The sequence below is a fragment of the Haliotis asinina genome, chromosome 5 (assembly GCF_037392515.1).
Source record: "Haliotis asinina isolate JCU_RB_2024 chromosome 5, JCU_Hal_asi_v2, whole genome shotgun sequence".
NCBI lineage: Eukaryota > Metazoa > Mollusca > Gastropoda > Lepetellida > Haliotidae > Haliotis > Haliotis asinina.
This window is the reverse complement of record NC_090284.1, coordinates 3,826,483-3,839,968: the sequence shown is the minus strand read 5'-3', so window position 1 is coordinate 3,839,968 and position 13,486 is coordinate 3,826,483. Positions and strand designations below refer to the sequence as shown.

The 13,486-nt window shown below is 41.3% G+C and overlaps 1 protein-coding gene across 1 annotated transcript in view; it reads left to right on the top strand.

Annotated features, from left to right (window-relative positions):
- Positions 1-11,911, top strand: part of LOC137284810 (neuronal acetylcholine receptor subunit alpha-10-like) — a 163,017-nt gene extending 151,106 nt beyond the window's left edge. The window contains exons 9-10 of the mRNA XM_067816799.1: positions 8,900-9,018; positions 11,337-11,911. Coding sequence (XP_067672900.1) covers positions 8,900-9,018; positions 11,337-11,828 — 611 coding nt within the window. The 3' untranslated portion in view covers positions 11,829-11,911. The remainder of the gene's footprint in view (positions 1-8,899; positions 9,019-11,336) is intronic.
- Positions 11,912-13,486: the final 1,575 nt, after the last annotated feature.

Sequence of the window (13,486 nt, the reverse complement as noted above, 5' to 3'; positions counted from 1 at the left end):
ATTATTCGTATTGTTATTACACATATGGGTGAGAATAAATTCTACTGTCTCCTTTGTCTCACGTGAGGCCATGAAGTAATATGTTTGAATGTACAATTCTCTGTAGTCGCTACGCGATTGTGTAAAATATTAAAATGTGAAGCATAGATTAACTAAATTGACACTGGCACCTCCAACCATTCAGACAAATGATAGTAGAGATGGATTGATAAACAACAAGCGTATGGATGTAGGTAACCTGGTGACCCAGTCGGACTCTCCAGTCCGCTCATACTCCAGACTACACCAGGCTTACGGTGGCTCTGCGCAAGTAGCACAGGAAATGATAGAATATCCTTATTCGTGTGTGTTCTATACAATATCAATTTTGGCCAGAATGAGGAAACGTAGTGCATCCCGTCCAGGACATGATATTTCCTGGTGTGGCGAGCTCTTGGTGGCACTGTACAGCAGATCACGGATGCAAGGAATTATGCCGAAATCTTACTTTCATGAATACCACGGGGACTTAAGGTTTGGATCAGGAGCGTCACTGTTTTCTGTCTGCTGCCTGCTTGAACGTTGAAACATACTGTAGAAGTATTTTATACTGTAGAATTATCTTTATATATATATATATATATATATATATATATATATATATATATATATATATATATATATATATATATATATATATATATATATATATATATATATATATATATATATATCGTTTGGGTGGGGGGTGGCTGTCGGGGAGTGAGACAAACATTGCTCGTACATTCATTTTTATGATATTCTGGATCTCCACGGGGGCCAAGATGCACTGTCATGATGCACCCTGTTGTGATGTCGCGTTATGGTCGACAGTGTTGTAGTTCTGACGATGCGGTTGTTAATGAAGGTTGGAGATTTTTATGTGAAGCTGTGCCACAAATGGCTCAAGTTCAGCTCATTTAAGCCAAAGTTTTACTAATGAGTATGTCATGCTGCTTAATGAGATGATCTAGTCGTGCTAGGGATAATTCAAACATGTTTTAGTTCACAAAGTTGATCTCACTTACTGATTCGTCTGTGGACAATCCCACCTCTGTTTAATGTTGAACGTCTGCACGTTGCGCTGCGTTCCAGCTTTGTAATTTTTAACAGAAGTCCTTAAATGGCTCTTTTTCATCCGATTTTCAAGGTAAAATACTCAAAATCACCATACCTGTAATGGCGGTTTCACATTTATGACGTAATATAAACACAGAACAACGAAAGCCATGTTCATTTTCAAAGATCACACCTTATAGTTCTGCTTTTATTTATGATTGTAAACTCTCGGAAACAAACATCTGAAACTCGCCCACTGATCAGCGAGCGGGAAACCCACTTATCCGAAGTCAAGGGGGCCAGCACGTTAGCTTGAAACAAATAAGTTATGGACCCGATTCATGGAAAGTTCATGAGAGATGATACCTGCTGGGCTTCTCACACAGTTTGCTACCTTGCCTCTGTTCATAGCAAGGGGAGCACTTCTATATCGATTGCACCTCTATCACCGCCCATCTCCTCCTTCCCCCAACTATCTCCTCCACTACCACCCGTCTCCTTTATCTCTCATCCCGTGTCCTTCATCACCACCCGTCTCCTCCATCTGATGCCCTACTTTTTGCTCCACCCGTCTCCTCAATCATCCTCTCTCCCATCGCCTTCGCCCTTCACACTCTTTCACACAGCACCAACGTTGACTGCCCCTTCTCCCCTCCGTTTCACCCATCCCCACCCGTCTCCACTATCACCCACACGTCTCCCTTATCAGTCACTCGTCTCCTCCATCACCACGTCTCCTCCGTCACCCACCCGTCTCCTCCATCACCACCCGTCTCCTCCATCACCCAACCGTCTCCCCCATTCCCAACCGTTTCCTCTATCACCTACCCGTTTCCTCCATGACTTACCCGTCTCCACCAACACCCGCCACCTCCATTACCCACTAGTCTCCTCCATCACCCACCCGACTCCTAGATAGCCCACCCATCTCCTCCGTCACCCAACCGTTTCCTCCATCACCTACCCGTTTCTTCCATCACCTACCCGTCTCCACCAACACCCGCCACCTCCATTACCCACTAGTCTCTTTCACTACCTACCCGTCTTCGCTATCCCCACCCGTCTCTTCCATCACCCACGCGTCTCCTCTATCACCCACCTGTCTCCACCCACACATCCCCTCTTCCCCGCCTTCGCCCCCCCACATCCCACCAGCTACCGTTTGGTTCGTCAACCATTCACTTTGTCCCTTTTGACATTCCCTAACTGCAATATGGATCGTGTCTACCACCGAGCAAGTTCGATGCGCCATTTAGGGACATTACAGCGCTTAAATTAAATTTTAGTCTCTAAATCTATTTCTCAGCAACGGTTTCCATGGCAATACACACCGACTTGTCACTGAATAGGAAAAACAATAACCTTTACCGGCGTGTCACACAAGACGAAAGACGGCCACGTCGCTTACAACAAAAACAATTGATATTTGGCAGTCCACAAGGGGCATTTTTTCATAACAGAATAACAACCAGAATATCGCAGTTCCCTTGGCAACCACTACCTGTCTATTGCAGACAAACCTAGTTTACAATTTCTGATGGAAACCTTACAAGAATACTAAGCGTGGCCGCAACGCCGGCCCTAAAGCTGAAAGGTGTCAACTGAAGGCGAATGTACACACAGGACACGATACACTTTGGAATAAGTGCGACACTGTTTTATTTCATTTAAAGTTCACTGACAGCTTCGAACTAGCAACAGGAAGATAACATTTCAGTATTTCGTGTGGTGTTAGGTAAGGTCTGTTTTAGTGGTGTCCAATGGTCCCGTGCCACCTCTTATTGTAAATCATTTATCAGATCTAAACTTTAAAAAGTCCAGATAGAAAGTCAGAAGGAGGATGATCTATTTTTTATGTTTTTAGCGTCATGATGGAATTTTCCTTTAACTAACCTTGCATATAAAGAAGTTTTGAGGCACATTTTGTTTTTATGAAACAAATCAATTTGTAGTTGCTACTGGAAAACAAACAACAGTTGAGTCTTTCAAACCGTGGGGATTAGACCACACCAGACCACACCGGACCACACCGGACTCCACAAACCTCTATGTGAGGCAACATAACTGATCGGGTGGCCAGAGGTGGTGAATTTGTCCTTGCTTGACCGTACTAAAAGATGATGTTTAGTTGTCGACAATGCGATAGTCGTACTGATGCTTTCTGGCGTCATTTACGTGCAGATATAGTTAACGTAGGACGTCTTTGTGCTTGCATGTTGTTGTAAGGATACATAGTACGATAATCCTTGCAGCAGTTTTTAAAAAGGATAATGTTCGCAAGATAGAAGGATGAGTGAGTTTAGTTTTACGCCGTAAGCTAAAGGACAAACGGTGAGTATTCATACTGGGTCTAACGTTCATGGCGATTGTTCAATGAAATAGCGTATTGTGAGCCTAACATGTTCATATTATGTGGTCAACCATTCTTCATGGTGAGTGGTGGTTTTTGAGCTTATAATAAGCTATTTTTACTGGGTTTTTGGATGTGACTCAAATTCAGGTATTGTTTCTCTTCTTTCTGGTTGTTTATACTTATCTTTGGAACAGATAGACTGTCTGGATGATTTGAATTTAATGGAGTTATTACAGAGAATGAACTACTGCCAGCTTTAAACAAACTTAAGAAAAACAAAACACCTGGCTTAGATAAGATACGAAATTAATACCTGACTGCATCATCGCGTAGATTATTAGCCGTGTATACTGAATATTTCAAATTGATATTAAATTCCGGTATTTTCCTCGAGGCATGGATTACAGGTATTATGAAGCTAATTTATGAGAAAAATGGAAATGCCGATGATCCAAATTGATACCGTCCAATTTCTGTACTTGGCTGGTTCGGCAAACCATTATCTTCCATTCTCACCGAACGATTTGAAAGTATGAAATCATTTCCCATTCGCAATCGGGCTTTCACAAAGGATTTTCAACAGCAGATAATGGTTTTATCATACAGAGTCTTATTACTTCGTTGCAAAATAGACACAAGAAATAATACTGTGCCGTCATCGATTTCCCCAAGACTCTTGACAAGATATGGCTGGCTGGACTTTGGACAAAATTGTGGGGTGAAAGGTAAAATATTTAATCCTATCCAAAATATGTATAATGACATTAGATCATGTGTTATCATAATTATGGTGAAATCAAGCTTCTTTCCATGTCTGTCGGGGTTCCGTCAAGGTGAAATCCTATCTCCTCTTGTTTTCTCATTTTATCTGACTGATCTTGAAGAATATCTAATTAGTAACATTTCATAACATTTCATAGAAACGGATGAATGATCACCGCTATCAAACATGCTGCAGATATGGGAAATACAGCCTCAATGTCGTCATTGAAAAGGGCCAGAAATTTACATTTACATTTGGATTGTGTTATCTCCTCTTCCGATAAAGTTGTTCTCACTGTTTTATGGCTGTGCAGCTTGGGGTTTTGAGAACACTTATTTAATTTAACGTGTACAACTGAAATTTCTAAAACTTGAAGCAGGTCTGAGGATGTCAACACTAAACTATATGGTTTACGGAGAACTTTGGAGAGAACCGTTACGCATACAGTAGATGAACATGATACAGCATACTGGTGCAAGTTATTATGTACTAATCCTACCAATAAAATTGCCTCATGTATGCTAAATACATAATTAGTAAATGTTCACATGGCTATTCTTATCCTTGGCTAAATTACATCAAAGATATGTTAAGAACTTTAGGTATCTCGCATTGTTTTGAATATCTGCATCTTTTTTCAAATGAATGACTAACTGCAAAAGTGGTTCTAATTTTAAAGGACCAGTTTCTGCAGACCTGGAGAAGTGACATTTGCGATTCCCTGAAAGGTGTCTACTATTCGATTATGAAGGATTCACCATATCTTGAAAACTACTTACTCACAAATAACATTACTATGTTTTTGAACATGAATCACAAAATGCCAATAGAAACGGGTCGGTCGCCGAACATTCCTCTTGAAGAGAGATTTTGTACATTGTACATTTTGATGTCCCAATACCTCATGTCATCACGAAGTTTCACTGGCCCATATATAATTATGAATTTCACAGCTGTTTGTCCTTTGCACCAAATGGAATCTGTTTCTGAGGAAATTATGTTGCACTGCCGTGTCTATACTTTTAGCAGACAAATTTTGTGAATGTGGTCTGTCATACCCACATGGGGAGGGGTGTACATGCGGGTATTTACCCGGACCTCTGTGCACCTGTTACTGTAAGTTCCCAGTTTGAACAGCCACCTCGGTATACGTTGATAACACATCATATCCCTCCATGTAAATACATGTACCATCTTACAAGCTGTGGGGAACCGCGTCTCTAAATTATAAAACTTCCAACCTAGTTTAGCAAGTAATTGCTTCAACTGACAAGCCCCGTAACAAATGACGACCAAGCTCTTAAGCAAATTATATGAGTGGCATGCACGCGCAAGCTTTCTTTGATAGAAGAGCAAATTAAGCGAGCCAGTGTCACTGTAATTTGTAGAGCTCCGTACTGAAATTAGTAACTTAAGAGTGGATACATCATTCTAAAACTACGGAAGATTAGCATACTTGAATCTACTAATGACGTCAACAGGTGCGTATTTGTTCTGCCTTGCGTCAATTCCCGATTGCATCCTGGATTTACGACTCCATTTTAGTTATCTTGTTTAAGCCAGAAGTAAGGCTTATATGTCTGGTCGCTGTGTTTGTCCACGATGACTATGGTATGTTGCCTTGTATGTCCACGTAGTTGTTGACCACGTGCTGGTCGTCGCACCATGATGCCTTTATATGTACAGTTTATCAAAATAACCATGTAATGTCCCACAGATTTTATAAGGGTAAAACTTGCATCAGAGAAATAAGATCGAGAGGTGCGGTTATGGCGACCTTAAAAACCTTTATGTGCACTTCTCGTGACAAAGTCTATGTCAGATATTGTCATTTCAGTGTAGAAGGAAATGTGCGTCTGAATCATTTAAATACTTTTGTGTGACTTTAAGGCAAGAAAAAGCAACATACTAATGTTTTATTTCCTCATAATAATATTTTCTGTTACTTTCTCATTTCCTCTTCTGATTAGAGTCAGTGAATGAGTATTGGTTTAGGCAGCCTACAGTTGTATTCCATCAATATCATGACGATTAACACCAGAAACGATCTTCATACATTAATCGAACCCGGATCCTTGGTGTGAATCTTGTTAACTGGTAATATCTTGTGACTTGTAGATTTTTATCACCCCACCCCTGTATAAATAAAGCTGTAAGAGAACTAATTATTACAATTACAGTTTTGAAATAAATATTCCCGCGATGTTGCATTACGTAATTATTTGGATTTATGTACGCGATTTTTTGTTAAGAGGATGTATTTAATTTGTGTGTAATACAAATGCATTGTACGTTTCTTGGTTTTTAAATGTGATTTGGTCTAACTACACAGTTTACATTCGGAGCATGTACCGCTGCCTTGATGAACACTGTCGCTTGCTCAAGAACACACATTTCACGCTGCGGAGGACGGTTGGGGCATTGTGTAATAGTCTCACTCCTCTAACCTACACAATACTCCTAAAGCGGAATGTCTGTATCGCTTGTGTCGGGACACATGTTAGATAACACAATTTCCCTGCGCCGATCCGTATTTAGCTCTATTTGTCACCGTTATCACGGCATGCAACATGTAATCTCCTGGGGAGGCCTGTCCATGAAAGATGTTGTCTAGGTAAACTTTATACTGGCATTCAAGACAATTGGTAACTTTCTGATTGGTTGACTGTCACGGGTTCCGGTGGTGGAGATTGTTCCTCATCTATAGCCGCATGAAAGAACTAGACCTTGATAACCAAATCAACATGGATGTGAAAGTACTTTGGAATCATGCATAAGTTGCGATGGTAAACAGTACCGAGGAATGAATTTCACGGCAGGAACGCTGGAAAGTTGTTGGTGAAGTTTCCCATCTATTTATGTAGTTGAGGCATATTCCAGATCGATGTGATTTGTGTCACTGTCTTCCGTTGAAGCCAACTGTTCCACAACTGTCTCGTAACTATGCATGATCTCAGCTGATTGTCCGCCCTGTTGTGTTATCACAGCCAACTGTTGGTCCAGCTGGGTTATCACCGTCGTTTGTCTGCCTGTTCTGTAATCACGGTCCCATATCCACAATGTTGTATTATCACTGTCCCATGTCCGCCCTGTAGTGCTGTCACAGTGCCATGTCCGCACTGTAGTGTTATCACTGTCCCACATTCACAATACTGTGTTATCAAAGTCCCGTGTCCGCCCCGTAGTGTTATCACAGTCCCAAGTACGCACTGTTGTGTTATCACAGTCCCATGTCCGAACTAATGTGTTATCACAGTACCATGTCCGCGCTGCTGTCCGCACAGTCTGAAGTCCACACTATTGTGCTATCGCAGTCCCATGTCCACACTTTTGTGTTATCACAGCCCCATGTCCGCACTGTTGTGTTGTCACAGTCCTGCTGTGTTATCAGATCGACCATATGGGTTGACACAGTCTTTTACCACAATCGTGTGGTTATTAAACCCAATTCTTTGCCTCAAGACTTATAACATCACCGCTTACCCAAGATGGCTTTCTTCCACAATATTTATTTTATTCGTGCCATTGTCTCGGGTGAAGTTTTCACCAGACAGTGAAGTCTTGATGCCATCTCACCCCCGAGGATCTTGCACGTATGCTAGTGAATGAATATTAAAGCTTCTCCAAACAATTTGCTGCCACCGGCTAGTAGCTCACAGGGCGGCCGTCTCTTGCACTTAATATGTCGCTGTGTGGCTTATTGTCTGTTTTTTCCTTGGAGATATACCATAAACTTATTGTGTCTGAAGTTATGGCTTTGCTCTACAGATGATACTTCAACACTAATTACAGTTGGTCACCTATACCTCGGGTCGTAGGGCTGTTTGTTAAAGGTGCACCAGATTTGGTGTACATGTGCTGACCTGTTTAAGGAAACTGGTAATGGTATTAAGAATGTCCTTGCTTTATCATTTAAAGAAATTCCAGAGTCCACACAGACTAGTTCTAGATATGCTGTATTACTCTGAGAGGAAAATAACTTTGATGAAGACTTGATAATCGTAAACGTTAACAAGAGAACGGGATGTCACTCTCATTACGCTTATGCCAGCGTACGGGCTGATTGTCGTCTCCGTGTACTTGGCTGAGTTTGTGCATTGTCACATTGTCGGAATGATGTTCATTGTCCGGATTTCTTTGTGTTCATTGTCGGATTGTCTTGGTGGTTGTCAGATTGTTGGGAGTGTGCCATTGTCGGATTGTCTTGGTGGTTGTCAGATTGTTGGGAGTGTGTCATTTTCGGGTTGTCTGGGAGGTGGTAATGATCTGGGAGGTAGCCATTGTCAGATTTTCGGCATGGTAGTCATTGTCGAATTGTCTGGATAGTCTTTCTTGTCGGATTGTTTAGTGGCCATTGTCAGATTATCGGGAGTTGGTCCTTGTCAGTTTATCTAGGAGTTGGTCTTTGTCAGGTTTTCAAGGAGGTGGCCATTTGACGAGGTGGTGTTGACAGTAGGATTGTCTGTACTATTCACGATATGAATGTCGTCCAGAAGTGTGTCCAACGTATACTTTTGTGACTGTATCTGGACCTTAATAGTCGTGGTGATATTCAAAATATTTTTATGCGTCCTAATTATTACAATGGAATAGTTGTTATGATGTCTACGGTGAGAAGTGGTGTAAGTTGCTAGATGTTTTTTTTATGATTGCATTGATCTTTATGTCAGTACATGGTATTCAGTAATATTTTATTTCTTTTCCAGGAACATTTTTCTGCTTGAACATGACGTTGATCACGCTGTCGACAGTGCTGTCATGCATGGTAGCCAATATGTTCTTCAGGGGAGTCAGAATCAACCGAGCTCCACGTTGGCTCCGAGTGGTCAGTATAAAGGAGTCTTGTATAGAATTAGTGTAGTGACCCAGTCCCAATGATGTTCATGTATATAAGAAGTGACTGTTACCTTCCCCGCTCCTAATCTGACCCGTCATCCTGCAGTCTTTTAAATTTCGTAAGTAGTCCCATAGCTTGAATATTTGATAATATGCTCCGTCAGTATTGGTCTACTGAAGCGATGCTTCTTCGTTTTTATCTGTCATTAAAACCCATTTTCCTTAATCTGGAATTACTTTTAATGAGACCACTTTATTTTGATGTCCTTAAACAAGCATTTAGTGCCGAGGGCCAAACGAATCTGACTAATTTACTTTCAAAGACTAATAGTTGTACAGGATGTACGAGATTCAATGCACCGGTGGAATTTTCCACCATGCTAATTTGACATGCCGACATCCTTTTGTAAATAAACAGGGCGTCTCTTGCAGAATTATAGAATGGGGTTCGTCACAAGTATGAGAAAATCTTGCTAGTTAGGAAATGGTAATTTATGTCTGCTACACGCTCAGTGTCTTGTATAGCGCAAATCAAAGACAGATTACGGAACAGACAACACCATCGGGCATGCATGCAGATTCCACGGAGACTGTGCTCTCGAGCTGGACGCTGGTGTCACAGATACACACATAAACTTTCATAGTCGAACCGGTTATAATCTACATAACGTGTTTTTACAGTGTATGGTCTGTTTGCCATTTAACAAGCTTTCCTCTAGAGTATGTAGATTTGAAGGAGCTATGCCTTGTTTGGAAATAGTTTTAATTTAGTTTCATCTTTTCTTTCGAGGATGATGGTCAAAGTGTACTTGTAGAATATCGTTGTTTCTCTGTCCGGTTGTGTCTATATGGTTAGTTTTCTTGGCTACATGAACGTGGGGTTGTGTCGTCTCAAAATGATAAAAAATATGGAATCTTAAAACGAACTTAGTCGTCCTGCAGTGATTAAAACACAACAGTAAAATACATCATTAAAGGGCGATCACGAACAAATGTGATAAATGTCCATTGTCAGGTAGTCGCATTAGCTTGTCGTATTGTCGTGCTTCCATTACAGGTTTTAATGTCATCTGCACCCCAACCTTGTTATGTTGATGCAATGCGCACGAACTATTAGTTCTTAAATGAAAAAAATTGAAATGATATTGCAGGAATCAAGTTTAATGTTTATATGTACTAAGGAATTTACACAAATAAATTTGTGTCATTAGTTTGCCAATATATTGTATCCTACATCTCAAAAACTGATGTAACAAAAATGGAGACGTAGCTGGATGTTTATCTTCCTTCTTCTTTACTGCTTGGAAACTACTACATGTCATACATGTTGTCACTTACAAAGCGGATACCAACTCTTAAACCCCCTTTAATTTAGGTGATAGGACATGACATTCAGTTTAATCATAAAGTACAGCGTGACCAAAACTATCTTTATGCGCAGAATTCATGAAGGACGAATAAGAATATCTGTTCAACAGTGATACATTTTCTACTCTTGTAAATATTAAAGATTTTAGTTTTCAAATGAACACAATCTGTCATAACATAAAAGTTTCGTCGTATATTAAAATTGTTATTACAGACACTTTTCATAATGCGGGTCGGTATTGTGGCTTGTCCTTTTCTGATTAATGAATTCTGCTAACCCCAAAGATAGCGCCATTACCTTTGAATGCCATATATCTGTTGCTAGATTGTTAGATTGATTTGATGTTAAGAACAGAATTTCATTTTGTGTCCGCTGAAATAATTGACACGACGTTGCAATGCTGAAACTTCTTTCCGATCTTACGTTGAGCTGTCTAGGGTGGAGATCTTGAAGCAAGAGGTAAATATATTCTGGCTGGAAGCACTTTATCTTAGCTTGGGGCATTCGAAATAATCCAATCAGAAGTTTTTATTTGGCTGACAGCGTGTCGTCCTACTTCTCAGACGAACACCGGATTATTTTATCCATAGGTGAACATCTATTCTCAATGCCTCGTATTAGCATTATACACCCTGCTGTAGAGGTGTCCATAAGGAACACACTCATCCATACGTACATGTTCAAATAGTCATCGCTAAGTTTGGTAGTCCATTGGTTATAGCGCCCGTTCGTGACCCGGGGAACTTGGTTTGATTTCCTACATGGTTCAATGCGTGAAGCGCGCTCCAAGTGCCCTCCGTCCAGATCTTGCTAAGATTGTGTTCAAGAAGTAGTACAGGGCAGAGGGGCCTGTGAGATTTTATTTTCCCGATATAGCATGATAAGTGTAAAGTACAGCGATGTTGAAAAAGTTTTGAAATAGTTTTCTTTTCTTCCAGTTCATGATCGACGTGGTAGCTAGGGGTTTGTGTCTGCGGAACAAGATTGTCGAACCAGACTACAGTCCATTCACACCCAAAAAATCTTGGAACACGGGCAGAGTTGGAGGCGAGGCGCGGGGCCAGTACCCATATACAGACATCCGCTTTGCACAGGTGCGTCTCCTTGACAACGGCGTTGAGGGCAGCAAAAACCAGACAGAAAATGGCGGTGATGCGGGCAGCTACCAGTCGGCAGACGACACGGGCAGGGCAGGGATGGCTTCAGGGCCTCTCCTGGACGAGATTAAAGCTATTAGAGATATCCTTGAAAAAGTGAGAGACAAGAAAGCCAAAATGGAGGAAAAAGAGAAATATGTTCGCGAATGGAGAGTTATCGCGTGTGTAACAGACAGGATGATCTTCATATTTTATCTGTCCGTCAATATTGTCGGCTTGGGGGTGATATTCCTCGGTCAGCTGCAGACTCAAGACCCTGCTATGATGGAGTGAGGTCAGTCGGTGTCCACTGTGTGTCCATCAAATGAACTAACTGAAACTTACTACTAGTAATGAGGGTGCGACTGTATATATAAGATTAGGGCCACCGTGGGTGGCACGTTGTACATACTGACAAGCCTAGATCACGAACTTCACGTTGACCTTGAACTTTTGAAGGACAGTTGCAATTCATGACGTAAGAGCTTTAATCAATGATACTGTATATAGAACTGAAGGAAAATAGTGTAGGTGAAGATATAGCGGAAAGTTAGGTGACCGCTTTCGCGGTCGGCCGATACTTGTTACAGATTGAACATTCCACTACACATTGTTGACTGTTTTCGGGATATCTCCTCCCAGAGACATCGAATACTATAAACAACGCTTCGATTCTTTCCACTCTCAAGGCACAGATTGCCTGTGCAGGTGTTACTGCTGCCGTCATCCGGGGCTACAATCGGGACCGCAACGTGTGCACCAGCTTCACGTCGCCACAACCAGCCTGCGGCTCACTTGACAAATAATTAGCCACCTAATATCGTCACTCAGCCACAGATAGGTAGCCAGTCAATACTCGTCATTCGCTGTAAAATTGTGGATCGTCATTCACTGTTAACCGGTCATTCCTGACAGATTGTTAGCTATGCAGATGAGTCAATCATTGCAAGCACCTGCCTCAGCAGAGTAGAGTGATGCTAATTGTCTCTATCCAGGAAATGCCTTCTGCTGCCGAACTCGGTGTAAATGACATGTTTTCCATGCCCGATGGAGCATGTGTCTCCAGGGAAAGATTACGTTAGTATTATGTTAGTGTTTCTCGAGGAAGATAAGCGCGGTATTCAACTAGTGATTGTCAAGGGATAGATAAGAGCAGTATTATGGTGGCGTGTCTCCGAAAGACGAGAAGAGTTATTACGTTTGTGTTTCTCTCGAGATAGATGAGAGTGGCAACATATTATTTATGTTGACAATAGGCAACAGAAGGCTCCCCTCCGGCTGTATATATGCAGGTTGTGTATAGTTTTCAACATATACACTGGTGTGTTTAGCGCGGACTGTATTATGCATTAGCCACACACACGAACACACCTTCCGAAAATATATTTATTACCCGTTCATGCACTTTTGGTCAGTACACACAGCCCTGTACAAATTACGTGGTTCTCTGCTGCCTCGTGGACGTAAACCATTCTCACGTGTAGTTCACGTACTCGTGAACATGTAGATGTTATGCATGCACGTGGTCTTTGCTTCCTGTTCGATGGTCTCTGAACGTCCTTCTTGGCCTTCCAAATAATATAACTTTCAAATTGTGCGAATCGTATGTAAGCACTCTTCTTTCCTGTATTTGATTGTCTAGAGACCAGTAACCATGGCACCCCACATTCCCTAACGTATCATTAGTCCCGCAGTAAGACCGGTAACCAGTTGTAAACATGTGACGTCATACTGTATCATGGCATTTGCTCCTGGTTACCTGGTTACCAACGTGAAGTTACATTAGTTATTTCCAAACAAAATATAATTGCAGCATCTTCGAACGTCATTCATTGTAGAGCATCTTAAAAGTCCAATTTATGAGTTGCACCGCTCTTTCCTGTATGTTGATGACTTTCTTGGTAGATATTTGAACTTGAACATGTACAAATGATGCTGTGATATACTGTTAA